The sequence below is a fragment of the Narcine bancroftii genome, chromosome 6 (assembly GCF_036971445.1).
Source record: "Narcine bancroftii isolate sNarBan1 chromosome 6, sNarBan1.hap1, whole genome shotgun sequence".
NCBI lineage: Eukaryota > Metazoa > Chordata > Chondrichthyes > Torpediniformes > Narcinidae > Narcine > Narcine bancroftii.
The window spans coordinates 221,960,274-221,986,731 of NC_091474.1; the positions used below are offsets into that span (position 1 = coordinate 221,960,274).

General features: G+C 41.8%; 1 protein-coding gene and 1 long non-coding RNA gene across 6 annotated transcripts in view; one reads left to right on the forward strand and one right to left on the reverse strand.

The window, feature by feature from the left end:
* The window catches only part of LOC138737046 (uncharacterized), a 320,977-nt gene that overhangs the window by 193,256 nt on the left and 101,263 nt on the right, over positions 1–26,458 (forward strand). For 2 of the 4 annotated variants that reach the window (XM_069887474.1, XM_069887475.1), the window contains exon 3: positions 18,684–20,557. In XM_069887474.1, coding sequence (XP_069743575.1) covers positions 18,684–20,557 — 1,874 coding nt within the window. Of the gene's footprint in view, positions 1–2,850; positions 2,977–18,426; positions 18,478–18,683; positions 20,558–26,458 lie in introns of those variants that run through there. The other 2 variants (XM_069887477.1, XM_069887476.1) reach the window with 2 other exon arrangements.
* LOC138737050 (uncharacterized) lies at positions 12,271–23,316 on the reverse strand. Of its 2 annotated transcripts, none has more exons than XR_011340732.1 (3): positions 23,254–23,316; positions 16,203–16,386; positions 12,271–12,576 (listed from the first exon to the last, which is right to left on the reverse strand). It is a non-coding gene; the product is annotated as an uncharacterized lncRNA (long non-coding RNA). The 2 variants fall into 2 exon arrangements; XR_011340731.1 differs by lacking the exon at positions 23,254–23,316 and adding an exon at positions 17,294–18,449.

The window sequence follows — 26,458 nt, forward strand, 5'->3', positions numbered from 1 at the left end:
ATTTCATGGTGAATTTCTTTTTTTTTAATTTATTGAGAAAATGCAACGTACTGGGCGATGAATTAAAATGGGTAATACTAGATCACCCACATAATGTTCACCTCCTAATTTCAGTGTTTATTAATTTCTTTGGCAATAAAGGTGTAAAAAAAATTTTAAAAATCATCCATCCATTTTACATGATCAGCAGAACCAGCTCTAAAGGAAAATGTACAAAGGGTTGTGATTAAACTCAGTGGGCTCGTGTCAAATACCCCTGATACCAATGCCCCTGAGCGTAAAGCCCTCTAAAAGGCAGCTGACTCAGCCCAGGACATCTCAGGCAAAATCTTCACCACTACTGAGTGCATCTACAGGGAGGGTAGCAGCAATCATCAAAGACCCCACCACCCAGCACATGCTCTGTTCTTGCTGCTGCTCTCAGGAAAAAGATATCGGTGCCACAAGACTCGCAGGTTCAGGAACATCTGCTACCTCTCCACTATCAGACTCTTCAACAACAAACTCAAACAGAGATTAATTTAAGGACTCTTGCTTGTGCACATTATTGATTTTTGTTTGTACTCTCTGTATTGTAGTCAATTTGTTTACATTCGTTATCTGTTTAAGGTTCTTTTGATTGTTTACACCATGTACAGTTTATTTTTTTTGTATTACCAATTAGTGGTAATTCTGCCGCGCCCGCAGGAAAAAGGAAGCTCATGGTTGTATGTGATGTCATGCATACTCTGACAATAAATATGAAATATGAAAAACAATGGCACTGAATAATTATTTGTGAATATACTGTATATAAAAGAAGGGATGTGATGTTGTGGCTCCGTAAAGCACTGGTGAGACCTCATTTCAGAATCAGAATTTATTGTCATGAACATGACACAAGATTCTTTGTTTGGCGGCAGCATCACAGTGCAAACATTTACATAAACCACCTTACAAAATAAATAAAAATAGTGCAAGAAAAAGTCAAAGTGAGGCAGTGCCTATGGTTCATTGTTCATTCAGGAATCTGATGGTAGAGGGAAAGAAGCCGTCCTTGTGCCATTGAGTGCTTGTCTTCCAGCTCCTGTACATTTCTCCCTGTGGTAGCATTATGAAGAGGGCATGACTTGGGTGGTGGGGGGTCCTTGAAGATAGAGGCTGATTTCTTAAGACACCACCTCTTGTAAGTGTCCTTGATGGAGTCAAGACTGGTGCTCATGATGTTGCAGGCCATCATTAATCCTCTGAAATATTTCTTATCCTAAGCATTTGCTCCTCCGTACTGGACAGTGATGCCACCAGCTAGAATCCTCTCCATGGTACACCTGTAAAAGTTTTTGAGAGTCTTCAGTGACATAACGAATCTCCTCACACTCCTTGCAAAGTAGAGCCACTGCAAGCCTTCTTCATGATTGCATAGACATGGAGGCTCCAGGACAGATCTTCAAAGATGTTGACACCCAGGAATTTGAAGTTCTCGACCATCTCCACTGCCAAGCCCTTGATGAGGACGGGATCATGTTCTGCTGACTTCCTCCTTGGTTTTGCTAATGTTGAGTGCAAGGTTGTTAGCATGACAACACTCAACAAGCTGATCTATCTCCCTCCTATATGCTTCCTCAATGCCATTTGTGATTCTGCCAATAACTGTGGTGTCATCAGAGATTTGTAGATAATTTGGGAGTATTGTGAGCAGGAATGGAAGGGTTTTCTTAGGAGTGTTTGATAACTCTTGGTCTGTATTCATTGGAATTAATGATAATTAGGTGCAATTTCATTGGAACATTTAGAATGTTGAAAGACATGGTCAGAGAAGATGTAGAAAGGTTCTTTCCTATGTTGGGAGAGTCTACGAGAGTACAAGGATTAATGGGCGTCTGCTTAGAACAGAGATGCTTAGGAATGTCTTCAGCCAGAGGGTGGTAAATCTGTGGAATTTGTTGCCACAGGTGGTTGTAGAGGCCAGGTCATTAGGTGTCTTTAAAGCAGACATTTATAAGTTCCTCTTGAGCCAGCCTATCAAAGGATAAGGGGAGAAGGCCGAGCAGTGGGGCTGAGTAGGAAAATGGATCACCTCATGATTGAATGGTATGGCAGACTTGATGGGCTGAATAGCCTATTTCTGCTCCTATGTCTTATGATCTTATAATTCATGTTCAGTATCTGATAAATGATATCTGTGTAATGTACACCTGTATATGTGTGTTTTGTATTAAAAATGTGTATTCATGTCTGTGAATGTTTGTGTGTTAAACATCTGCATTTATCCTAAGTGTATAAAAGGTATCCAAGAAGAACAGAATTTAAAAAAAACCATTTTCCTCCATTTGGTAAAGAAAAATCAGACACTTTCAAGTGCAAATCAAAAAAGTGCTGGAGAAACTCAGCAAATCATGCAGTGTCTATAGGAAGCAAAGCATATACCCAACTAGTTGGACCTGAGCCTGTTGTCAAAGGTATGACCAAAAAACAGGCAGGCACCTCAATAAAAAGATGGGGGGAGGAGGGAAGGGGCAGGGGAAAGAGCTCAGGTCAATGGGCAAGAGATCGTAAGTGGATATGGGTGGGAGAGCAGAAGACAAAAAAAAGCTGAGGTGATGGGAAAGAGGGTAGCTCCCTGAATGGAGAGGGAAGGACATAGGAAGATGGAGAAAAGGAGATGGAGGGAAAAGGGAACGAGAGACAGGGAAGGGGCCTAACAGAAACCAGAAAAGTTATGCGTTGTTCCTCTAATTTGTAGGTGGTCTCAGTTTGGAAATGCACAGGGTTAAAATTTAGAAAAGTAAAAGCAGAAGTAGGTCTCTTCCTGTTTTTAGACAATTGGTCTCTAGCTTCAAGGGTGGGGCGCATGAATAATTATGAGTAATAAAGTATGTACCTCTGAATTTTGCATGCAATACAGCAGTTGAGTCCAGTGTTGCCAGTCCAACAAAACCCTCTGGCTCCCAACAAACCTACGATAACTGTAGATGAACGGCACGCTGTTTAGAAATGGTAAGTCCGAGATACAAGAGAAATATTGTATGAATGTTGGATGTCAGAAATTGACTGGCATATCAGTTTCAGAAGCCCAACCACGTTGCTGCTTTAAGTCTTCCTTGATTTGTGCGTGGGCTGACAAAACTGGTGATTCTAGATTCCTGACTGCTTATTTGTTACCATAAAATTTAACTGTTGAGGTGGTTCTAGCCATTTTCTTTTGGTCGTCAGAAACACATACAGATTCTGGGGGAATATATTAAACACGCACATTACAACAAAGATGCATATACAGTCATCCTTAATCTGCTTAATGATTATTGTAGTGGTTATATGGCGGCTTGTGTACAAGCCCCCTTATTATAATTCAATGAGTTCATGTTATAAGATCTAGTGATTGATCCTTAACGACTTGCGAAGATAGAGTTTAGGTGGAATGGTGGTCGAGTTTGTGGTTCAATGGCTCCTTGTGCTCCTGGTTATAACAGGGGAAGATTAATTAGGTACAGCCACAGTCCCTATTTTCTTTTGTTTAAAGATCTCCTGGAAATGTAAATTGAAGAGAATCGTTAGCACCTCCCAAACAGACTTTCCTGATTCTTTTTTTTTATTTTTTTTTTATTTTACACAGTGTCATTTTCTCCCCCTTCCCTCCCTCCTTCACCACCCCCCTCCCCACCCACTCAAAGTTCAACCTCCATGATACATTAAACCTGTTTAACAATGTCATCACACAATGAAAATAAACAAGAAATTTGTGAACCCTCCCCTGATTCTTGATGCCAAAGTTTACACGGGAGAAATAATAATTCAAACAACAGTTTCAGAGAATTACTGGAATAGCAAGCTATGTAACTCCTCATTCTTTATCTGATCCTGGATCAGCAAAATTCTCAAGGAATTGCATTCAAAGATGTAAAGCCTTTTTCAGGGAAATGCCTTAAGATTTAAAATAGCCTGTGAGCCAAGTAGTGCTTCCTGCTTCATTTTAAATTGGCCCAGTTTTAATTCTAACAGTAAGCAGCCTTGTTGCAAGTTCTCCCTCTGGAACTATTCATTTTTTAAAAAAATCTTGCCCAGCTAATGTTTTCATCATTTAACCATAAGAGGCAGATCACATTTTACTTTTACGTGCAACCTGAATTGTTAATTTAACCCCATAAGTCCTGTATCACAATGACAAATTTGTGCTGCTCCCCTCCAAAGTTAATATATCCTTCCTGTGCCAGAATGCAGTTTGACAAGGATCTGACACCTCACTTTCTGTCTCCTTATGTGATGGGGATGTCTCTAGCCGGGTCAGTGTTTATTACATGTAGCTAATTAACCTTTAGATGGTGGGCTTTTTGGACTGGTGCACTCCCAAGATTGAGTAGGGGGTTTCAGGTATCAGACACAATACAACAAACGATTGGCAATACATTTCTAAATCAGAAGGAGTAACTAGGAAAACATAATGGTGGTGCTCCCAAATGCTTGCTGCCAGTAACAAACACTGAATCGTATTTCCTCTCTTTTGTAATCAGTTTGTCTTCTAATTTATTTTGTGTCCTTGTCTTTACGGTTTTAATTAATTATATTAATGCAAACACCCTTGCTGCTTCATGTTTCCTAGTTCCACATCAATTATACAGTATTCTCATTGGTTGTTAATACACAAAAGTGCTGGAGAAACTCAGCAAGTCCCAGAACATCCATAGCAGGCAAAAACATATAACCAATGTTTCACGCTTGAGCCCTTCACCAAGATATTCTCATTTGTCTTTTCTTTTCTATTCAAATTGGATTACCTCACAATCTCCCGTGAATTTGTTCTGCATCTTGTATGCTTGTCACACCATTAGAAGGCAAATTTTGGAAGCAGAGCATAACAGGCAGATGTACCGTAACTATACATTTGAGTTTGTGAAAACATATGCATCAGCCTTCCTTGTCCTTGCCATCAATCCAGTGCAGCCAACACAAGGGTGCTGTGGGGAAGGACCTTCCATTACTGAGCATTGAGGGGCTGAGACCCAGGGGAAGCCCCTCAAACACAGAGGTCGGGGGGGGGGGGAGTAATGACAAGGTGCAATAGTGGTGGCAATGATGTAACCTGAAATGAATGTAATAATCTACAGTGATTAAAATGTATGGATATGAAACCAAGGGCAGGAAGAGACTTTGAATGGTTTTCTTTTTGTAAATAATTTATTGTAAATAAAGTTAATTTTTGGTTAAATAATACCATTCTCCAGCACTTATCCAGAGCCTTTTATGCCTTGGAAAAATATTTCTTAAATGTTCTGAGATTACATTCTCTACCATTTGCAGCAAACAGTATATTTTAGATTCTAACCAATCTCTAGGTGAAAAAAAATTCTTCCTCAAATTCCCTCTACGTTTCCAACCCTAACCTTAAACCAATGCACTTTGAGAAAAGACACCTCAGCAAAGGGGTAAAATTTCTCACTGTCTCCCCGATGTCCCTCATAACTGTGATTAACTACTTTAATCAGATTCCCCTTCTGTACCTCCCTCCACCCCCAGTATTCTCTACTTCAATAAAAATAAAACCAATCAATAAATGAGTTTCTTCTCATATCTGATAATGGCCCAGTGAATATTCTCTGCATCCTCTCTCGTGCAATCACATCTTTCCTTCAATTTGGCAATGAGAACTGATCTGAATACTTTATCAGTAGACTAACTAACATTTTGTGAGATTGTCATCAGTGCCCTGGCTCATGAAAGCAACTAGTCAATGTGCCTTATTAACCACCTTATTTACCTGCACTGCTATCTTCAGGGTTCCTTGGACTGATATACCATTCAGTATCCATATCCCATTTTATTATTCACAATATACATCACCTCACTTTTTTTCAGGATTGAATTCCAAATAAAATTGCCCTGCCCATCTTACCAAATCACCAATACCATCATACCCTCGTTACAAACAACAACATCATCAATTTTTGTACTAACTATGTGTTACGGAGTCCAGACGACCCCAAAACCCAGCAGCAATAGATATCCACCATGACAAAAGCTTACTTAAAAGTTGCTTTTAATTATCTTTGAACATGAAAACAGAAGCAAATTTTAACTTATTTCTATCAACTTACTTAACTCTAATTCTAAGTGCACATGTATATCATGTGTATATAAGTGTAGAAAAGTTCTTTGGTTCACAGTCCAATGTCACTGGTTGCAGGCAACTCTTGTACTGTGCACAGAAGTTAGCATTAATAAAGTTCACCAGGCTTTGGTGCTGAACAGGTAAATGAGGGTTCTTGTTGGTTTTCAGAGATTCCTTTTGTTCCAGGACATCTACACATGCTTCTTTTTTTAAAAATCAGTCTTGCTGATTAAACTTGCCCCATACAGGGTTCTCCAGATGATCTTCTTTCTTTCAGGTCACTACAGAGTTCCTTTTAGAAAGCCAGTGTTCTCCTTTGACCAGGAAGTCTTCTAAAGTTTGCCAGCTTATCCTTTTGGAACCGAACTCGGTGTCTCTCCTCTCTCTCTCTCTCACTCCTTCCCTCTCTGAGAGCATAGCTGTTCTGCCTCTGCCTGCAAAGATCACGTGCTCTTCCAGACAAGCTGTTGCTACTTTGATGCCTTTTGCAAAATAGCACTCTACAAAAATTCTGTGTTTTATAAATGTTTGTGTGCAACCTGCTCTTAACAATCATCCCAAACCACCTCTAAATACTTTGTCACATATGAGTTTCCTAATCACACCTCTTACATTCACGTCCATTAGATTAATGCACATCATAACCCAGCACCGATCCCTGTGGTACACGTCACAGGATTCTAATCAAATAAACAATCCTCCCCCATCACAATCAGTCTCTTAATAACAAGCCAAATTTGTTTCTAATTTGCCTATTTGTCCTGGTGTCCATGGGCTTTCACCTTTTGGACCAACACTCCACATGAAACGTTTGTCAAAGATCTAATTAAAGTTGATGTAGACAACATCAGCCACACTACCCTCACCAACACTGTTAGTTTCATGGAGTCATAAAGTTCTGAATCAGGTCCTTAGGTTTACAATGGGTGGCCTCGGCTTGGCAGTGCATGAGGCCGTGGACAGACATGTTGGCACAGGAGTGGAGTGTGGAATTAAGATGGTTGGCCACTGGGATTTCTCCGCTATTGCATAGATAATGGGGGTAGAGTTTCCAAGCTCATCATGGTTGCAAAAAGCAGCACCAATTTAGTTGTCAATGTAGTGGAGGAAGAGTTGAGGAGCCTTGCCTGTGTAATTTAGTTTAGTTTATTTATATAGCATATTTAAAACAACTCATTTGACCAATATGCTGTACAGATTATAAATTACATCTTAAGCAGCTATTTAAAGTGCAGTGTAGGCGTATAGCGTGGATTGCTGTACATAATTAACAAAAAGGCAAGCATAGCTGGGATCCATGGCTACCTCTTTGACTTAGAGAATGTGGGATGAGTCAAAGGAGAAGTTATTGAGGGTGAGAGCAAGTTCTACCAGGTGGAGAAGGGTGGTGGTGGTGGAGGGGAACTTGTTAGTTCTGTTGTTGAGAAAGAAATGAAAGCCTCTGCCCCTTACCCTCTCTCCCCACCCTACCATTTTATACCTTGATGAAGGGCTCAGGACCAAAACATTGGTTACATAAAGAACATCGTGTGACCGGCTGAGTTTCTCCAGCTCATTTGTGTATTAAATTACAATCACAGTGTTTGTAGAGTTACTTGTTCAACTTTACCAAATCTCTGCTATGCATTTAGACTAGATACCAAACAAGATAATTAGATAATAGGAGTAGAAGTAGGCCCTTTGGCCCATCGAGTCTGCTCTGCCATTCTAATCATGAGTTGATCCCTTGACCCACTCCTCATAACCCATGATGCCTTGACTAATCAAATATCTGTCAATCTCTGCCTTAAGTACACCCAGCAAACTCGCTTCCACATCCGCCTGTGTAAACATGTTCCACAGACTCACAACCCTCTGACTAAAGAAATTTTTCTGCATCTCTACTTTAAATTGATGCCCTTTTATCCTGAAACTATGCCCTCTTGTCCTCAAATCCCCTACCAAGGGAAACATCCTTGCCACATCTACTCTGTCCAGGCCTTTCAGCATTTGAAACGCCTCGATGAGGTCCCCCTCGTCCTTCTGTTCTCCTACGAGTACATTCCAAGAGCTGACAATCATTCCTCTATGCTAATCCTTTCATTCCTGGTAACACTCTAGTAAATCTTCTCTGAACCCTCTCCAAAGCCAGCACATCTTTTCTCAAATAAGGTGGCCAAAATTGTACACAGTGAGGTCTCACTATTTTAGGTAAAAAATAATGTATAAAAATAAAACACGTGCAAATAAATGATTCAAGAAGCTTCTGATTTCCAAACAAAGTTACATCCTTTTAAAAAATGCAAGCAAAAATGAAAGACCACATTGTGACTGAACAGAAGATAAGAGATTATAAATATTATAAATCTGAATTAAAATCAGATAACATGGATGAGGAAAACTTGAAAATGAAAAGTTAATATTTGGTGAGTAGTTAACAAAATTTGATAAGCCTGTCACCTTTTATGTGGTCGTTGTCCGTTTGATTGTTTGACCAACTAAGAGGATCAGAACTTATAGAGGTTTCTATGTGTCTCAGGAAAAATAATGACTTATTTTTGACACCAAGCTTGTAGTTTTCCTTTATTTGTATTTTACTCAATGCTGACAAGCTCTGATCGTCTTTAGGGTAGAAGACAGGAATTGTACATTTGGATAGGCAAGAACTGGTTGGGGATAGTCAGTTTATAAAGATGATGAAGAGGACTGATTAGGGCAGTATGGTGGACATTGTCTACATGGATTCTAACAAGGCCTTTGACAAAGTCCCACATAGTAGGCTAGATCACAAAATGTTAGATCCCATGGGATCGAGGATGAGTTAGCTAATGGGATTTTGAATTGGCTTGGTGGAAGATTCAAGATTCAAAATTCCTTTATTGTCATGTAATAGTACAGAACATGTAATATAAGATGAATTGTCTTCTGCCTGCCTTAAGGCAAAGTGTTGTCATTAATGTTGCCTGGCACCCCTTACAGTAAGAGAGAAAGAGAAGCAAAAGAGAGTCCTCTCAGAGACACTGGGTATCCGTGAATTCACCCCTAGCGCTCCCACAGCCTCTGCAGCTGCAGAGATTGCTGCTCGATCAATTGACAACCCGAGGTCCAGATCCAAACCTCCAAGATGATCAGGAAGCCTTGTGTCTGAAGCCTTTTGGGTCTCCTTCTTGATCTCAGCACCCTCAAGTCCTGGCTCTGATACCTGGTTCCCATGAGCCAGTCTCCAGCAACTTGCAGCTGTGTGGTGACCACGATCACAAGTTACCTGCTGCCAGCGTGGATCCTTTAGCCACTGAGCCCCTGGCTGGTCCGCTACATGGTCACTGTCCTGTTGGGTCATCTCCTCTGTTTCTCCTTCCCAACTGGGGATGTTCTCCCCGTTTCCAATGCCCTGTGCCGGTCAGCTGTTCCCTCGGAATCTGCAACCACTAACACAATCATCTCCTTTAACAGGCTGTTTAAAGCCTGTAACATGCTGCCAACATTAGGACCAGGTGATTGTAACCTTTACAGCAGTACTGAGCTTTGGAGGAGAGTCGAGCCATTGACCTGCAGCTGTCAAGATGCTCTGCAGAGAAATATTTTAAAAAAGGAAGTGGGAGGGGTGTGGTTTGCAGGTGAATCCTCTGCAAACCGAGATTTCCAAATCTGTGATTACTAGGATCATGGGCATGGATACCAAAATTCAAAGAGAATTGCAATGTCTATGATGCATCAGGCATTAACTCAAATGACAGAAGGCCCTTTTTCAAGCGGCCGTGTAAAATGGGGTTAACCAGGCAATTTGCCCAGTTAATGCCCCACTCACGCGGCAGCTTGAAAGGGTCCGATCCGGTCAGCGTGGTCCAAATCCATCTGGGTCCCTGACCTACCTCAGAGGTATTCAGCAAACCAGTTAAACTTACCTAGGTTGCGTCCACCAGTGGCTTGAAAATGAAAATGGCCAACCTGGTTGTTCTGGTGACGTCAGTGCTTGTGTGCATGTCACCAGGCTGAATCTACTGAACTGTGCAGTGCTTCCATACTGCTGCTCCTCCAATTACTGCAGCATTTGCCTGATAGCGGTGGTCACAATGGTTGCCTGCTGTACTGCAGCACAGCAGAGTTGCTTAGATCGATCCCATTCGCCATTTGGACTTTGTTTTATCACTTCTGGTAGTACTTCTGGTAAGTGCATGGTGCGCCATTCAATGTGTCATCACGGGGGCGGATCCCCCTTAATTCGCTGGGTTGGTGATTTAATGGGTCAATCCCCCTGCAACTTAAAAGGTGCTGGAAGCACCTTTGCCCCACTAATCCCATCTGGTCCCAGGAGGGCTACCCAGGTGCTGCAGCTTAAAAGTGCCTAGTGAATCCACACTCCCACCACTCTGAGAAGTTTCCCGAATGTTCCCTTTAAACTTGTCCACTTTTCGGCCTTAACCCATGCCCTCTTAGTTTATATTTCACCTAACCTCAGAGGAAAAAGCCTGCTTGTAATTACTCTGTATATACTCATCATAATTTTGTATACTTCTATCAAATCTCCACTCATTTTTTGGTAATCTAGAGACTAAAGTCATAACCTGTTTATCCATTCCCTGTAATTCAGTTCTTCAAATCCTGGCAACCCTCTGCACTCTTTCAACCTTATTGGTTTGGTTCCTGCTGTTAGGTGACCAAAACTGCATACAATACTCAAAATTTGGTTTCAACAATGTCTAATACAAGTTCGCATTAACATCCCAACTCCTATACTGAATACTTTGAATTAGCTGAAAGCTCTCTTGACAATCCTATCTAAATATGATGCTACTTTCAGGGAATTATGTATCTGTATTCTCAGATCCTTTTGTTTTCCCACACTCCTTGGTGGCCTACTATTTACAGTATATGCTTTACCTTGGTTTGTCTTTCCAAAGTGCAACACCTCATATTAATCTGAATTAAATTCCATCTGCCATTTTGCAGCCATGTTTCCACCTGGTTCAGATCCCTCTGCAGCTTTAAAAGCCTTCCTCACTATTCATAACTCCTCCAATCTTTGTGCCATTTGCAAACTTGCTGATCCAATTTACTCTATTATCACCAAGATCACTGATATAAATGACAAATTACAGTGGACGCAGCAATGATCCTTGAGGCACACCACTAGTCACAGGCCTCCAGTCAGAAAGGCAATAATCCACCACCATTCTCTGGCTTCTCCCATAAAACAAATGTCTAATGCAATTTACTACCTCACCATGAACATTGAATGACTGAACTTTCTTAACTAACCTCCCATGTGGGACCTTGTCAAAGGCCTTACTAGTGTCTATGTAGACCAACATCCACGATCTTCCCTTCATCAACTTTTCAGGTAATCTTCCTTGAAAAACTCTTAACCTGATAAACATGACCGACAAAGCAATGTTGACTATCCCTCATCAGTCCCCATCTATCCAAATACTCGTATATCCAATTTCTTAGAACACCTTCCAATAACTTACCCACTGCTGACAGGCTCACCAACCTATAATTTCCTAAATTATCTTTGGAGCCTTTCTTAAACAACAGAAAAACATGAGCTACCCTCCATCTTTCGGCACCTCACTGATGGCTGAGGACATGTCAAACATATCTGCCTGGGCCCTTGCAATTTCTATAGAAAGCTGCACTGCAGAAAAGAGGTGGAAAATCTTGTGATATGGTGTGAGAATAACAATCTGAGTCTCAACATGGTCAAGATTGTTGACTTCAGAAGGACCAGGGATGACTACCCTCCACTACACATTAATAGCTTGGTAGTGGAGGAAGTAGAGAGCACCAAGTTCCTTGGAGTCCACTTAAGAATTGACCAATGCTGGACACACAACATCTCATCACTTCTCAGGAAGGTGCAACAGCGACTGCACTTCCTGGAAAGACTAAGGCGGGCAAGGTTACCGGCCACCATCCTGTCAACTTTCTACAGGAGCTCTATCAAGACCATGTGGTACTGTTGCTGCAGAGAAATGGATCAGAGGTCAACCCACAGGATCATAAGAATGGCAGAGAAGATCACTGGGGTCTCTAGGGAGATACAGGAGTATCAGAACCAGAACCAGCAGGCTGAGAAACACCTTTTTCCCACGGCTGGGAGACTGCTGCATGATGAATGAACTGCTCATACAAACCCTCCAAGACTCTACTATTTATTAAATAATATTTATTTTTATATATGTATATACATACTGAAGATGTATCATTTGTCTGCATGTGTGTTATGTCTGTATACATCAAGCAGAACGAGCCTCTTTACTCTGTCTTCAATGACCCGACAAAGCTGTTTGTCACTAAACAGGGAGGCTCTCTGGATCATCCTGAGACATTACGGATGCCCAAGGAAATTCGTAAAGATGATTCAGCTGTTCCATTGATAGGGACAGGTCCTCTGCACTTGTGATACATCAGCTGCATTTACCATTTCTAATGGGATGAAGCAGGTCTGTGTACTAGCCCCAGTCTTGTTCAATCTGTTCTTCACTTGAATGTTGTCACATGCTGTCCAAGGTCTGGAAGAGGGAGTGTATATCAGGTACTGACTAGACAGCTCTTTCTTTGACGTTTGCTGCTTGAACACATGGACAAAGTGCCTCTGCATTCAAGAAACACTTTTTGCTGATAACTGTGTGCTCTTGGCACACAAAGACAGTGATCTACAGTTAATCCTGAACAAATTCTCAGATGCTGCCTAGCTCTTTAGCCTGACCATCAACCTAAACAAGATTGATGTACTCCATCAGTCAATGCCAAACACCAACACCACAGAACCAAAAATCATTGTTAACGACAACCAGCTAACAAATATAAACAGTTTCAAATATTTAGGGATTTGGACAAAGAAATTGACTCCAGGATCAGAAAGTCCAGCTAGGCTCTGAGGAGACTGCATACCAGAGTGCTCAATCAACATCACATCTGCATCTCCACAAAGCTGAAAGTCTACAGAGCTGTGTTCATCCCTTCTCTCCTATATGGATGTGAGACCTGGACTCTGTACTGACGTCACATTAAACAACTGTGCACCATCTGTTCCATCCTTGGAATCCGTTGGCAAGACCCTGTCTCCAACCTGGAGGTCTTGGGTCGTGCGAAGTCCACCAGCATTGAGTCCCTGTTCATCAGAGCCCAGATGCAGTGGGTGGGACACGTCATCAGAATGGACAACCACCGTATACCTTGCCAGCTGCTCTATGGTGAACTAAAGGCCAGTGGGAGATCTCAAGGTCATCCACGCAAGTGCTATAAAGATGCTGTGAAGGAAACCCTACGCTACTGTGACATCCAGCCAAGAGAACTAGAAGCTGCAGCTGCTGACTGAACCCACTGGCAGGCCCTAAGCTACGAAGCCTACACCAGTTTTGAAGATGGGGTTGCCAAAAACTGATGGAAAACTGAACAGCGTCACAAAGCAGCAGTCACAGTTATTACAAAAACGGATTTCTGGTGCCCCCACTGTGATAGACCTTGCGCTTCCAGACTGAGACTGCAAAGTCACCTTCGCGTCCAAAGGTGAACTGCAAAATAATGCATTTTCTTTGAACCAAAGGACCATCAATAAGGTTTCCATGTTTTTGCATCGAGGATTGGAGGATGCTGTTTTGTCAGATTGTACTTCTACAATGGGATGATCCAAAATAAACAAACTACTCTGGCCTCAATTAAGGTCCAAGGGAATACCTTTGTCAGCCCTCAGGATCTATCCACCTTTATATGCCTGAAGACAGAACATCCTCCTCTTCATTGATTTATATAAGTTCCACGCCTTGCCTCACTTTCACAGATTCTGTTTGTGCCAGTTTCCTAAGTAAATACAAATGCCAAAAGCCCATTTATGAACTCCCCCATCTCTCTTGGCTCCATGCACATACAACCACTCTGATCTTCAAGAGGACTACTTTTGTCCTGACTTTTACTCTTAATTTACCTGAAGAAACACCGAGGATTTCCCCTCACCATTTCTGCCAATGCAATCTCGTCTTCTTTTAGCCATCCTGATTTCTTTCTTAAAATTTTTATTGCATTTTTTATACTCCAGAACCTCATTTGCTCATTGTTGTCAATACTTGCTATACACCTCTCTTCTTTCTTAACCAGATCCCCAATATCCTTTGAAAAGGATATCCTATGCCTGTGAACTCTGCCTTTAATCCTGACAGGAACATACAAACTCTATACTCTCAAAATTTCAATTCTGAAGGCCTTCCACTTTCCACGAACATCCTTGCCAGAAATCAACCTGTGCCAATCACACTTTCTAGACGCTTTCTAATTTCTTCAAAATTAGCCTTTCCCTAATTTAGAATCTCAACCTAAGGATCAGACCTATCCTTATCCATAATCATCTTGAAACTAATGGTATTATTAATACTGGATCCAAAGTGTTTATCTAAACACAATTCTGACACCTGACCTGCCTCATTCCCTAATAGGAGATCCAGTATAACACTCTCTTTATACTGAATTAGAAAACTTTCTGGAATACATTTGATAAATTCTAACCCATCCAGCCCTTTTACAGTATGGGAGCTCCAGTCACTATGTGGAAAGTTAAAGTCACCTACCATCACAAGCAAGTTTCCTGCAGATTTGCTCCTCTAATTCTCGCTCCTCTAATTCTTGTCTTTAATACAACCCCTTGAATGAGATCATACCTTTCCTATTCTTCAGTTCCAACCATATAGCCTCAGTTGACGAGGCCCTAGTCTGTTCTGTTTGAGCACTGCTGTGACATTTTCCCTAACTTATCAATGCCATCCCTCACCATTTGAAACACCTGAATCCCGGAACAGTCCTGCTCCTGCTGTAACCAAGTTTCACTAATGATCACAATGTCATACAATAATTCCATGTGCCAATCCACCCTCGAAATTCATCTGCCTTTCCTAAAATACTACTTTCATTGAAATAGACACATCTCAGAACATTATTCCCACCAAGCTCAACCTTTTGATTCCTGTCTTTGTATGCGGTCTTAAAATGCAACCCTTTTCCACCTCCACTCCATGAATTATCTGATTAGCTAAGTCTCTAGAGATTCTAGAAGTGTTGCTGCAAATTGGATGGTAACAAATTTATCTACCATTTAAAAAAATAGAAAACTTATCTGCTGACCCGGTAGCCTGAAGTCGAGGGAGTGGGGAAAATACAATAAAGGATGAAATAACAAAACACCCCAAGGAGAATAACAGATTTGAACAGAGTCAGCATGTATTTTTATGAAAGGAAAACCATGTGCGGATAATCTACTGAAGGTCCTTGAGGATGTAACTGGTTGAAATGTTGAAATGAGTTGAAACCAGTGGATATATTGGGATTTTCAGAAGGTGGTCAATAAGTTCTTCCAGAGGTCAGTCAAGAGGTGAGAGCACATGGAATTTGGCTTAACACACCACATAGATTAAAAATTTGCTTCTTGATAGTAAGCAATTAGTAGGAATAAACAGATCCTCCTTGAGATGACAAACAGTGGCCAATGAAGTGCTCACTGATTTCAGTGATCTCAGCTTTTCAATTGAATCAAAAAGTTGGCCCAAGGTATTTTTCAAGTTTTCTCAAGATGCTAAACTGAGTAAGATATTGAGTACAAAGGAGGATGTTAAGAAGCGAAGGAGATATTGACAAGCTGAATATGTGGGTAAGAAGCTGGAAGATGGAATAGAATACATTGTGGAAAAATAAGGTCATTTTTATCAGCTCATAAGAGAAAATACTTTTTTTTTAAATGGTGAGAGATTGAGAAGTGCTGATATTCAAAGCACCTCCTTGGGACGGCACAGTTAGTGTAATGGTAAGTTTTACAGATCCAGGTTAGAATATGACAATGTCTGCAAGGAGTTTGTACATTCTCCCCATGTTTGCATGGACTTCCTCCAGGTGCTCGAATCGTGGGCCGGGGGGTGGGTTGTGGGTTAATTGGGCTATTTGGACAGCATGAACTCCTGGGTTGGAAGGGCCTGATCCTGTGCTGTATTTCTGAAAGTCAATGAAAGTCAACATGTAGATGCAAGAAATCATTATAAATAGAATTATATTTGCCGTTATTAAAAGAGGATTTGAATATAGGAGTAAGGAAGTCTTACTGCAATTGTGTTGATGAGCCCTCCTTACTAAAGAATGGATGTAAAGCTTCACTTACCTCCAGGTTAAGCAGGTACACTGTATGAGGAGAAATTGGGTTGTCCTATCTGTAATTTCTTGAGTTTAGCCTGCTGTTTTATCCTTATGATTCCTTCAGTTTCCTCTGTATTTTCCCAAGAGTGAGTTGGTAGGTTAGTTGAGAATGGAAAATTGCCCCTCATGTTGTTAGAGAGTGGTGGAATCTTGGGGGCATTGATGCAGATGTCGGGGAGCATGGAAAAGAGAAAAATCGTGTGAAATGGATTACTCTGTGAGCCAGAATGGGGTGAATGGACCAAATTGGCCTCCCAGTGTCATGAATTTAGAACATAGAATAGTACAGCACAGTAAGACACCCTTTGGCCCATCATGTTTATGCTGCCAATCTAATTATGCTATCTTTCAGCACACAGTCTATACCCTTTATAAGCTGCCTGTTCAGGTACTGGTCTTATGGCGACATGATCCAGGCATTGACCACTCTGTGTAAAAAGAATGCCTTGCAAATCTCCTTTAAACTTTCCTCTTCTCATCTTAAAGCTATGCCATCTCGCATTGAGCATTTCCACTCTGGGGGAAAAAAAGACTCTGAGTACCTACCCTATCTATGCCTCTCATAATTTTATAAATTTCCATCAGGTCACCCATCTGCTTCTGATGCTCCAGATAAAATTACTGAAAATTTGTCCAACCTCTCCCAAACGTTAATACACTGCAATCCAAGTGACATCTTGGTGAATATCTTTGACACCCTCTCTATCGCCTCAACTCCATAGATCCACACGATCCTAGTGACAACTTATTTCAATTCTCCATTCTATTCCCTTGCTGACATGTCCATCCACAGTCTCATGCACTGCCAGCCTGAGACCACCCGCAAATTGAAGAAACAACACCTCACCTTCTCTCTGAGCCCCCTCCATTAACAGAAGTCATTAACATTGACTTCTCTGGTTTCCATTAAACCCACCCTGCTTCTTGCTCCTGTCATCTTCCACCACCCACCCCCCCACACCACCCCCCAGCTCTACTCTCACTTCCCTTTTCCTTCTGACTCCTTTCACAGACCCAAAATCTATTCTCACTTCTCCTCTTATACCCAATTCACACCTTTTGTTGGTCAGGACTCCACCCCCTGCCACTCTTCAGTCTTTAGACTGACACCTTATTCTTTGCTTATTCCTTGAAGGTGCTCAGGCCTGAAACCTCCTACAGATGCTGGAAAACCAGCTGAGATCCTCCAGCATTTTTTTGCGTATAAATATTTCCGAACCCAGTGATCCTCTCGCCTCTTGTATTGACTTCAGGGCTGATACTTTGCAGCTTCCAGACCACAGTCCATTGTGCCTCTGTGAAGTGTTGTCAAAATATAGGCCTTGTCCTCCCTAGAAAGTGTGGTAATATCAATGTTTACCGGTCCAAAACCCGAGGTGACAAGTTCAGAATAAGTGAGAGGTTGTTTAGGACTGAAATGGTCAAAATTTCTTCACTAAAGAAGTTCTCTACCCCAGGAGGTGCAGTCAATTTAAAGCAGCGGCAGATAAACAAAAACTCAGCTCTGGTCTGGAGGAATGGCACAGCAGCCTATTGAGGGCCAGCTGGCGTTCTCCTGCATCTCCTTGCATTAGTTATTGGAGAGTAAATCTAGTCTACAGCCAGCTTTCATTTGGAATCACAATAGTAGAGTGGACAAACACAAAAACTGCAGATGAGGGAAGCTGGATGCCATCAAGTGCCTTGTCAGGTGGAAGAGATGATGGCAAGCAGGAACTCTGTGGTCCAGACAGGATGCAGAGACAGAAGTGATCCGTTCCTGCCCAGGTGACCTTCGGGATTAATTGTTTCCGTTTGTGTCGTGTTCGCTTCACGTGGAAAACAATGTTTCCGGAATCCCTCCCCTGAGATGTCTGCTCATCGTCCTGACCTCCCGCCCTGGCGGGCGGGTCCGTGGCATCCTCACCTGGGGCGGCCGAGTTCGCGCCAGAGGCGGCGCTCACCTGGAGACGGGCGCGCGCTGACCTGGGGAGGGGCGGGGCCGCGCGCTGACCTGGGGAGGGGCGGGGCCGCGCGCTGACCTGGGGAGGGGCGGGGCCGCGCGCTGACCTGGGGAGGGGAGGGGCCGCGGGCGTGGCGGGAGGCGGCGCTGCTGCCCTGAGGGGCGTGGCCCTCTGAGGGGGGGGCGGAGCTCCCTGGCCCCGGGAAGGTACGGTGGCTCCGTGGTTCGGCGGGGAAAGGAACGGTGAGGTACTTTGCACCAAATGATCAGTCATGATGAGGGTTCGGAGCGGTCCATGGTTTGTATCTTGCGGTTGCGCAGTTACAGGTGTTGTTCTGCTCATTGCAGAATAAACCAAGCAGCCGCTGCCTGGAAAACATCCCTTTTCCTTCGGTTGTGCGAAGGAGTTGTTTGCATAGGGTGGACATGACTCTTTTTACTTGAGAAGATTGCATCGTATTTGCAATTGTGTCCCTTAACATTGTTTCTTGCTTCCTTTATCAGTTTGCAAATTTTCGTTTTCCAAGCTCTGGTAAAGCAGAAGAGGGCAAAAGAAGCCAAGTGCGCGATTATTTCGAAGGTATTTTCGGTTCTGGGAAGAAAAAGACTTCGAAACCCCCGCCTTCAAGCAGTTCTGCCCAGGAATCCCCTACAGCAACAAATGACCTGAATTCCGCGCAGAACTCCCCAAGCAACGTCCAGGATTCCGTGTTTTCCGAAGTCTATGGGAGCGAAGGACTGGTTGAGGCTGAAGCCCCTGACCAAAATCCGGGAGGGCTATCTGCAGCTTCTCCAGGTGAAAGGTGCTTGTTGGCTGCCTCGGACGACACCTTAAATTCCCCTGAAACTAGCAGTCCTGGGCCTGAAAGTGTTGGCCACCAACTCCGTCCATCAGAGGCTGTGCATGGAAACCCAATAAATGAATTTTTCAGTGACACTCCTCTTCAAGAAAACACATCTCAGCACTCCCACCAACAGGAAGGCAACGCATTTGTAAATAGGGACAGGCTAACAGAAGGCTCACCTTCTGATGAGTGCGCAGATACTCCAGTCATAAAAGAAAGTGTTTTGCCAATATCTGAGACTGTGAGAATTGAGCAGAGAGCCAGAGTTGCTGAATTAGACATACACCCTCCTAAAAACAAAGTAGACTCTAATGTAAAGTTGTCAGAAACCTCTGTTTCATTGCCTGTTAACAGCATTGATGTGGAACTGAAAGGATTGGAAAATGAAGCAAAACAGTTAAACCATTCTGTATTTCAAGAATTTAAAAAAGAAATCGGAAATTATAGCATTCCTGAAAAAACTTATACATGTGACTTGGTAAAGCGGCAGACTTCACCCAAGAACGCCGTACTTGCATCAGCTGCCAATGAAAACAAAGTTGAGGAGACTGGGACCTCTTGTGTGACTCATATTGGTAATGACACAGCAAACCTGCTCAGAGTTGAATGGCATTCTATAGATAACCCACCAGGAGAAAATCTGAGTGGTTTGGTAGAACAAGAATCAAATACTGCTGAAGTTGTTACTAATTCTCAAATTGATGTAGGAAATTCTAAAAACTCAGTGGAAAAATTCGATTTAAATTCAGTGTCCTTTGAAATGGATAAAAAGTCGCCCTCCAATGGTAAGCGAGGTGGAAGAAAGGGAAAGAAGAAGCGATCTCTGAAATCTGATCAGTCTGCGAGGAGTACTGAGACGAACACATTTGAAGAACCATTGAAAGAAAATGATTCCAACATGAATGAGGTGAGCCTCACACAGCAGTCCCCTGAAGTTCCTGTTGAAGTGCCTCCATCACCAGAGCAAGATGCTCATCAGTTGATTCATAGTAAAACGTTGCCGGAAACTGCTCTGTCTGCTGAAAAATCTGCACAAGGTGTTTCCAAACCATTTGCATCAAGAAAGAAGCCTTCTCAAAGGTTGTCCTTCAGTCCAACTTCAAGCAACGAAGTGGAATCTCCAGTAAAAGAAACTTTGGGAAAGACATCACATGCAGAAACTCAGTTTGGCAGTCCTGAAACTGTAAAGTTTACACACAGAACTATCCCATATCCTGGTCAAAGAGTAGAAGGAAATACAGGCAAAGGCCCTGAGGGAGCTGTTGATGGTTTTGCTGATGAACTTGGTGAAAACATGATTGGTTTGGATCCTGCAAAACAGAACAACTGTGTTGAAACCATGAGATGCATATCTAATCAACAAAATGTAAATGTGGGAAACCTCAATGTAAATCACAGTATGATTACACAGAATGTTGTTGCAAGTTCTGAAAGATTGAAAAGTCTGAAAATATGTAACTCAAAAGGAAAAAGTAGCAACAAGAATCTAATTACTTCACAGCTACATTCCACTATGACTACAAGAATCAGAATGTAAGTACATATTGTATTTTTGCCAAATTCTGCTTGTTGCTTATAGTAAGATTAGTCTTTGCTTTTTCTCTAATCTCAGGCAAAGAAAATAAAGATGCTGGAAGAACTGTCTAAAGGAGTGTTTGTGGAGGGAAGGAATGGTGGACGTTTTGAGTTAAGATCTTGCATCAGGTCTAAAAATATAAAGGAAAGATAGTATCAAGAAGTGAGAAGGAAGGGTGGGTTGGAAGCTGGTAGAAGATTTCCCCAAGGGGGAAGAGAATGATGTTTAAGGTGGGAATGGGGAAGGATGTAGGTTATCTGAAATAATCCCTTCTCCTACCAGTCAACCCTTCTCTCTTGTGCTCTCATTTTCTATCCGATGCACTGGTACCAAGATGCATATCCTTTGCCTTACTGCTTCCACCTTGATTTCTTCTCCCTTTGTTCACCTTATCTACCCCCCCCCTCATTCTACCCCCTTTCCATCTTCCTGTCTGTTTCTTATCTTGATCCACATCACCTACTTTGCCTTTTTCTACCCAACATCCCTCCACTCCTCCAACCTGAATCCATCTGTTTGATTTCTCCCACCACTCTTTTGTCTTTGCTTGTCACCTTCTGGTTCACCTATCAACTACTCACTTCTTTGCACTGGGTTTCTTCCCTCAACCCCTTTGGTCCTGATGCAGAATCTCAACCCAAAATGTCGATTGTCCTTTTGCCTCCAGAAATGCTGCCTGATCCGCTCAGTTCTTCAAGCAATTTATTGATATTTTGCTTCAGCTTCCAGCATTTGCAGGCTCTTGTGTCTCGACAACAATCCCACCTCTTTTATTGTTAATCTTCCCTGCTTGTCAATTCGACTGAATTCATTGGTGTCTAACAAAAACTAGTCAACTGAAAAGAAGTTGAGTTTCAAATTGTGTAGCTAACCTTTTTCTTTCCACTCTCATACCACATTAAGTAATCCCTATGCCATCGGTGCTCTGTGATTAGTAAGGGATTGCTTTAGGTAGAATGTGAGTGGGAAGGGAGGGTTGAGAATCACTGCTCTAGACCCAATATATTTTGCTTGGGAAAAATGGTCATTGGCCCATTTCCTTTGGAGTTATGATTCAATTAGGTACAATTAAAACTATGGTTTTCCACTCACATACCACCTTAAGGAATCTCTTATTAATCACAGAGCACTGATGGCATAGGATTTACTTAAAGTGGTATGTGAGTGGAAAGGAAAAGGTTGAGAACCACTGAGCTAAACCATTGCCTGTATTTTTTTCCCCTGTTGTGTTCGATACTAATACAGTTTTGGAGTGTTATGCTTTGAACCTCTATAAAGCTCTGGGAATTTATCAAAGATTGCAACATCCTAAACTTAATAGATGCATGTACATTATCTCTGTTCTGCCAGCTTCCTTGATGCCAAGTCTTGTTTGCAAATTCCTGTTGACTGATCCCTTTTATTCCTCCATTGGGCCTACTTGTTGATTCATATCCTTTGACTTCTTAAGTTGTATATTTTCACAAACTTGGTTCTTCTCACTTTTTTTGAAAGCCTTTTCAGAATCTGCATTGTTGATTGTTTTTCTATTGTGTTTTATGTATGCTTATTTTCACGATTTCTTTCTGTGATAAATGCTAATCAATTATCATTTAAACTACAAATCTTTGGTGCTTGTGCTGAGTTTAATTTGTCATATTGTCCCAATGTATGATGTTTGTCATGTATATGTATAATGAACAGATGCACCAATATTCTTACAAGTACGTAAGATGCATGAACAATAATATAAATTAAATTATAATGTGCTATGAGACAAAGAGAAAATGTATGTATTATGCGCAGAAAAGTGAGTATTACTGTGCTGTCTAGTATAACTGAATCTCTGATTGACTGATGCACTTGGAGATTTGAAAATGGCAGACAAGCAGATTTTCCTGTATTGCACTAAAATAAATTTCCCAGTGAATCCATTTAATTAAAGGGAGTGGGACCCTGATGGTAGGGGAAACAGTGCCCCAGTGAATTGAATGAGAGTGTAGGGTTGTTTAGTTAGTCAGAAGGGAGCCTGTGAAACAATGCCTTGATGAATAGAAGGGGCTATGGGAAGCAGTGCCTTGTAAGGTGGAAGAGATTATGGCAAGCAGGACTCTGGTGAATTGAAAAGATCATGGGAAATGGGGCTCCAGTGAATTGAATGGAAACACAAGAATCAAGGCTGTGGCAAACCGGAAGACAATGCAAGAAATATCTGGTAAACCAGATGCTGAGCCGTTTGAATCTCCAAATGATTGGATACTGTATGATGGTAGTTTTACAATATGTAATTCTTTTGGTTTACAACTGTTTGAGAAACTAAAAATGATTACCTAGTTAACTTAAGACCACTGTTAATTCTGTGTTTAGTATCCCTTTTAAGGTTGATGTCTCTGTTGTAAACATTCTCAGCTTGTGTAGGTGATTTGAAAGTTCTCATTGTTTGTAAATGGAAAACTCCAATTAATTCTTAAATAATTTTTGATTACTTGTCACAATTACCATTTGATATATGATCAGTGAAAGCAGGAAATAAGTACACATCGTAAATCCATGATGATCCAGTTGGGACCAGAAAACTGTCATTGATTATTACAGGATTGTAAAAGGTGAGAAAGAATCATGAAGAGGTGAAAGAAATAACCTAATGGGCAACAAAAGATCTTCCACAACTGACCTGGTTCAGGGTCTTGGGGTGGAGGGTGAATCATGCTGAATTCATGTTGGTGTATGATGAGACTGGAGCTGTGAAGCAACAATTTTTTGAGGAAGTGTCCTAATGTTCAATGGTGGATTCATAGTCTGGTGAGAGAGAGAGAGAGAGAGAGAGAGAGGAGGAAGGGTTTGAGATTTACATTTGGGCCTACACAAGATTTGGGTTTGTTGTGAATCAGAAACTTGACATAAATAAGAAGCAATAGCTCTGACCACAAAAGTAAGATCATATGAGTGAAATGACTCGTCTGGGAGGGTCTAGCCAGGTGAAACCGAAGCATTGAGCAAGATTTGTATAGATAGGCTTAGGGAATGATTAAAAAGTTGAACAAAATTAGATATTTTTAATGTCTTCTTTGAGTCTGTTGTCATTGAAAGTTAAAGTTATTGAGGAATTGTTATTCCATAGTTCTGAGTTTGAATTGATAATCTGAGCTGTGATTTTGGAAATGCATTATAACCACAAAATTATGTTTTCATGCAGCCTCAAAAAATGTGACGGTAGAAATGAATATCCAGGATGTGCATGTGCTTCAGGCACTTTATTTCCATTCTGATGTGCTGGATCTAATTGACACTCACTGAATTATTGTCTCTCTTCTCTTCCCCAAGAATCAATAGAATACTCTTCAAAGAATGAGGGTGTATCTGATGCAAAGGTTTTGTAATTATTACAAATACTGACAGTTGGTCTTGTCTGAGCTTTGGCTTCAGCCAGACTTCAAGGCTCAAGCTAAAAATATAATGCTGGAGGAACTCAGCAGGTTAAACAGTGTACTTTATATAGCAAACATAAGGATACATAAACAATGTTCCTGGTTTGAATCCTTTGTCAAGGTATGAGCAAAATGTAGACAGGCTCCTGAATAATATGCTGGGGGGATGGGGGGGAGAGGGCAGGGAAGGATGAGGACCTTTTGAGCTTCTCCAGCATTGTGTCTACAAATTTTCATATTTGACTTCAAGATTTGAGCTGTTGCCCCTTAGCTGCTGTGGCAAATGTGAAAGGCCATTGAGCCCCTTTCACAAAACCATGTTGCCCAATCCAGCTTCCCCCTGTATTTTTCTCTTCTACCTTCTCACCAATATCCACCTATGACTTCTTGCTTGTTAGCCTGTATTCCTTCCTCCCTCCACTCCTCCTGCCCCACTTTATTATTCAAACACCTATCTGCTTTCTGCTCATACCTTGATGAAGGGCACTGGCCTGAAATACTGGTTACCCTTTCCTTCTCTAGATGCTGTATGACCTGCTGAATTTCCCCAGAACTTTGGTATATTCCACTACAATCACAACATCTGTAGTTTTTCCTGCTTAACATCTGAATATCTCGAACAGTATAACTTTGCCTCTCATTCTGCTTTAAATTTTCACCCCTTAAAATGCCTGTCTACAAGATCACCTCTGATATCTAAGTCAAGAGCATAAACTACATCTCCTTAATATAGTTTTGTTCGGCAACCTGCCTTCTAGAAATAAATATGATTAATCTATCCCTTGAATGCACATGGACAAGTGCATCCTTTCCCTTAAGTGGTGAACAGACTGTATACAATATTCCAAATGCAGTCTTAAATAATTGGAGCAACTTGTCCCTTAGAACAATGCAACACAGTATAGGCCCTTCAGCTCACAATGTTGTGCTGACCTATTGAAACCTGCTCCACAACAATCTAATTTTTCCTTACCTAATGTCAATAACCCACCTTTTGTTACATCCATGTGTCTATCTAAGAGTCTTTTGAATGTCCCTATCAAGCAGCTTCCACCTCTACCCCGGCAATGTATTCCAGTCTGCCCCTATGCTCTGAGTTTTTAAAAAAATCTACCATCTGACATATCCCCTAAACTTTCCTCTACTCGCCTTAAACTGATGTCCTCTAGTATTTGCTATCGTTTTCCCTGGAGAAAGATTCTGACTATCCAACCTACATAAGACCCTCATAATCTTATAATTTCTATTAAGTTACCTCTTGTCACTCCAAAGAGAAAAGCCTAGCTCAGTCAATCTTGCCACCTTCTCTTGACTGTTACCTCCGTGACTCCCTCATCCACTCATCCCTTCCCACTAATCGCCCACTTGGTACCTACCTACCCTGTGACCACAGGAAGAACTACACTTGCACCCACACTTCCTCCCTCACCACCATTTGGGGCCTCAAACTGTCAAAACATGCAAATCTGTGGGGGTCATCCACTGCACATGGTGCTCCCATTGTGGCCTCCTATGCATTGGGAACTGGATGCAGATTGAGAGATTGTTTCATTGACCTCCTTCACTCGCTCTGCAACAGTGGCAGGGATCTCATAGAGGCCAGCCATTTCAATTTTGTGCCCCACTCCTGTGCTGACATGCCTGTCCATAGCCTTAGGTACTGTCAAACTAAGGCCACCTGTAAATTGGAGGAGCAGTGCCTAATATTCCACCTGGGCATTCTCCAACCGGATGGTATTAACGTAGTCTTCCCTAGTTTCTATTGGGCCTCTCCCATCTCTCTCTCTCTCTCTCTCTGTTCAGAAAGCTATCCCCTCCCCTATCACTTCTCACTTTTTTCTCTTGTGTCCTCCCTACTCCACCTGACCTCTTGCCTGTGTTCCCACTGCTCCTCTCCCCACCATTTTATTGAGTCCTGCTTGCATTTTGCTCATTACTCAGGCCTGAATCATTGGTTATGTATCTTTGTTTTTGCTACATAAAGAATGCTCTGTGACTTGCTGAGTTCCACCTGCACTTTTATGTAGATTACAATCACAGCGTGCAGATTTTCTTGTTTAACTCGGAAAAATTACACTTGATCTCCTCATCCAAATCATTGATTATAACTTGAGAAATGGTAGGGTTTCAGCACTGATGACTGTAATACCCAACAGGCAAAAAAAGTCTCTGTTTGTGTCAGCAAACCTTTTCAGTTTGTTAGATACTTTGTGCTTTTAAGAACCATAAAACAAACACTACAGCTTCGAAATAGACCCTTTGACCCATCTAGATCATGCCGAACTATTATTCAGTCTAGTCACATCAAACTGCACCTGGACCATGACCCTCCATAGCCCTCCCATCCAATTTCTCTTAACTTTTGAAATCAACCCCATATCCACCATTTCCATTGGCAACTCATTCTACAATCTCTTGTCAACCTCTGAAGAAGTTCCCTCTTGGGCTCCC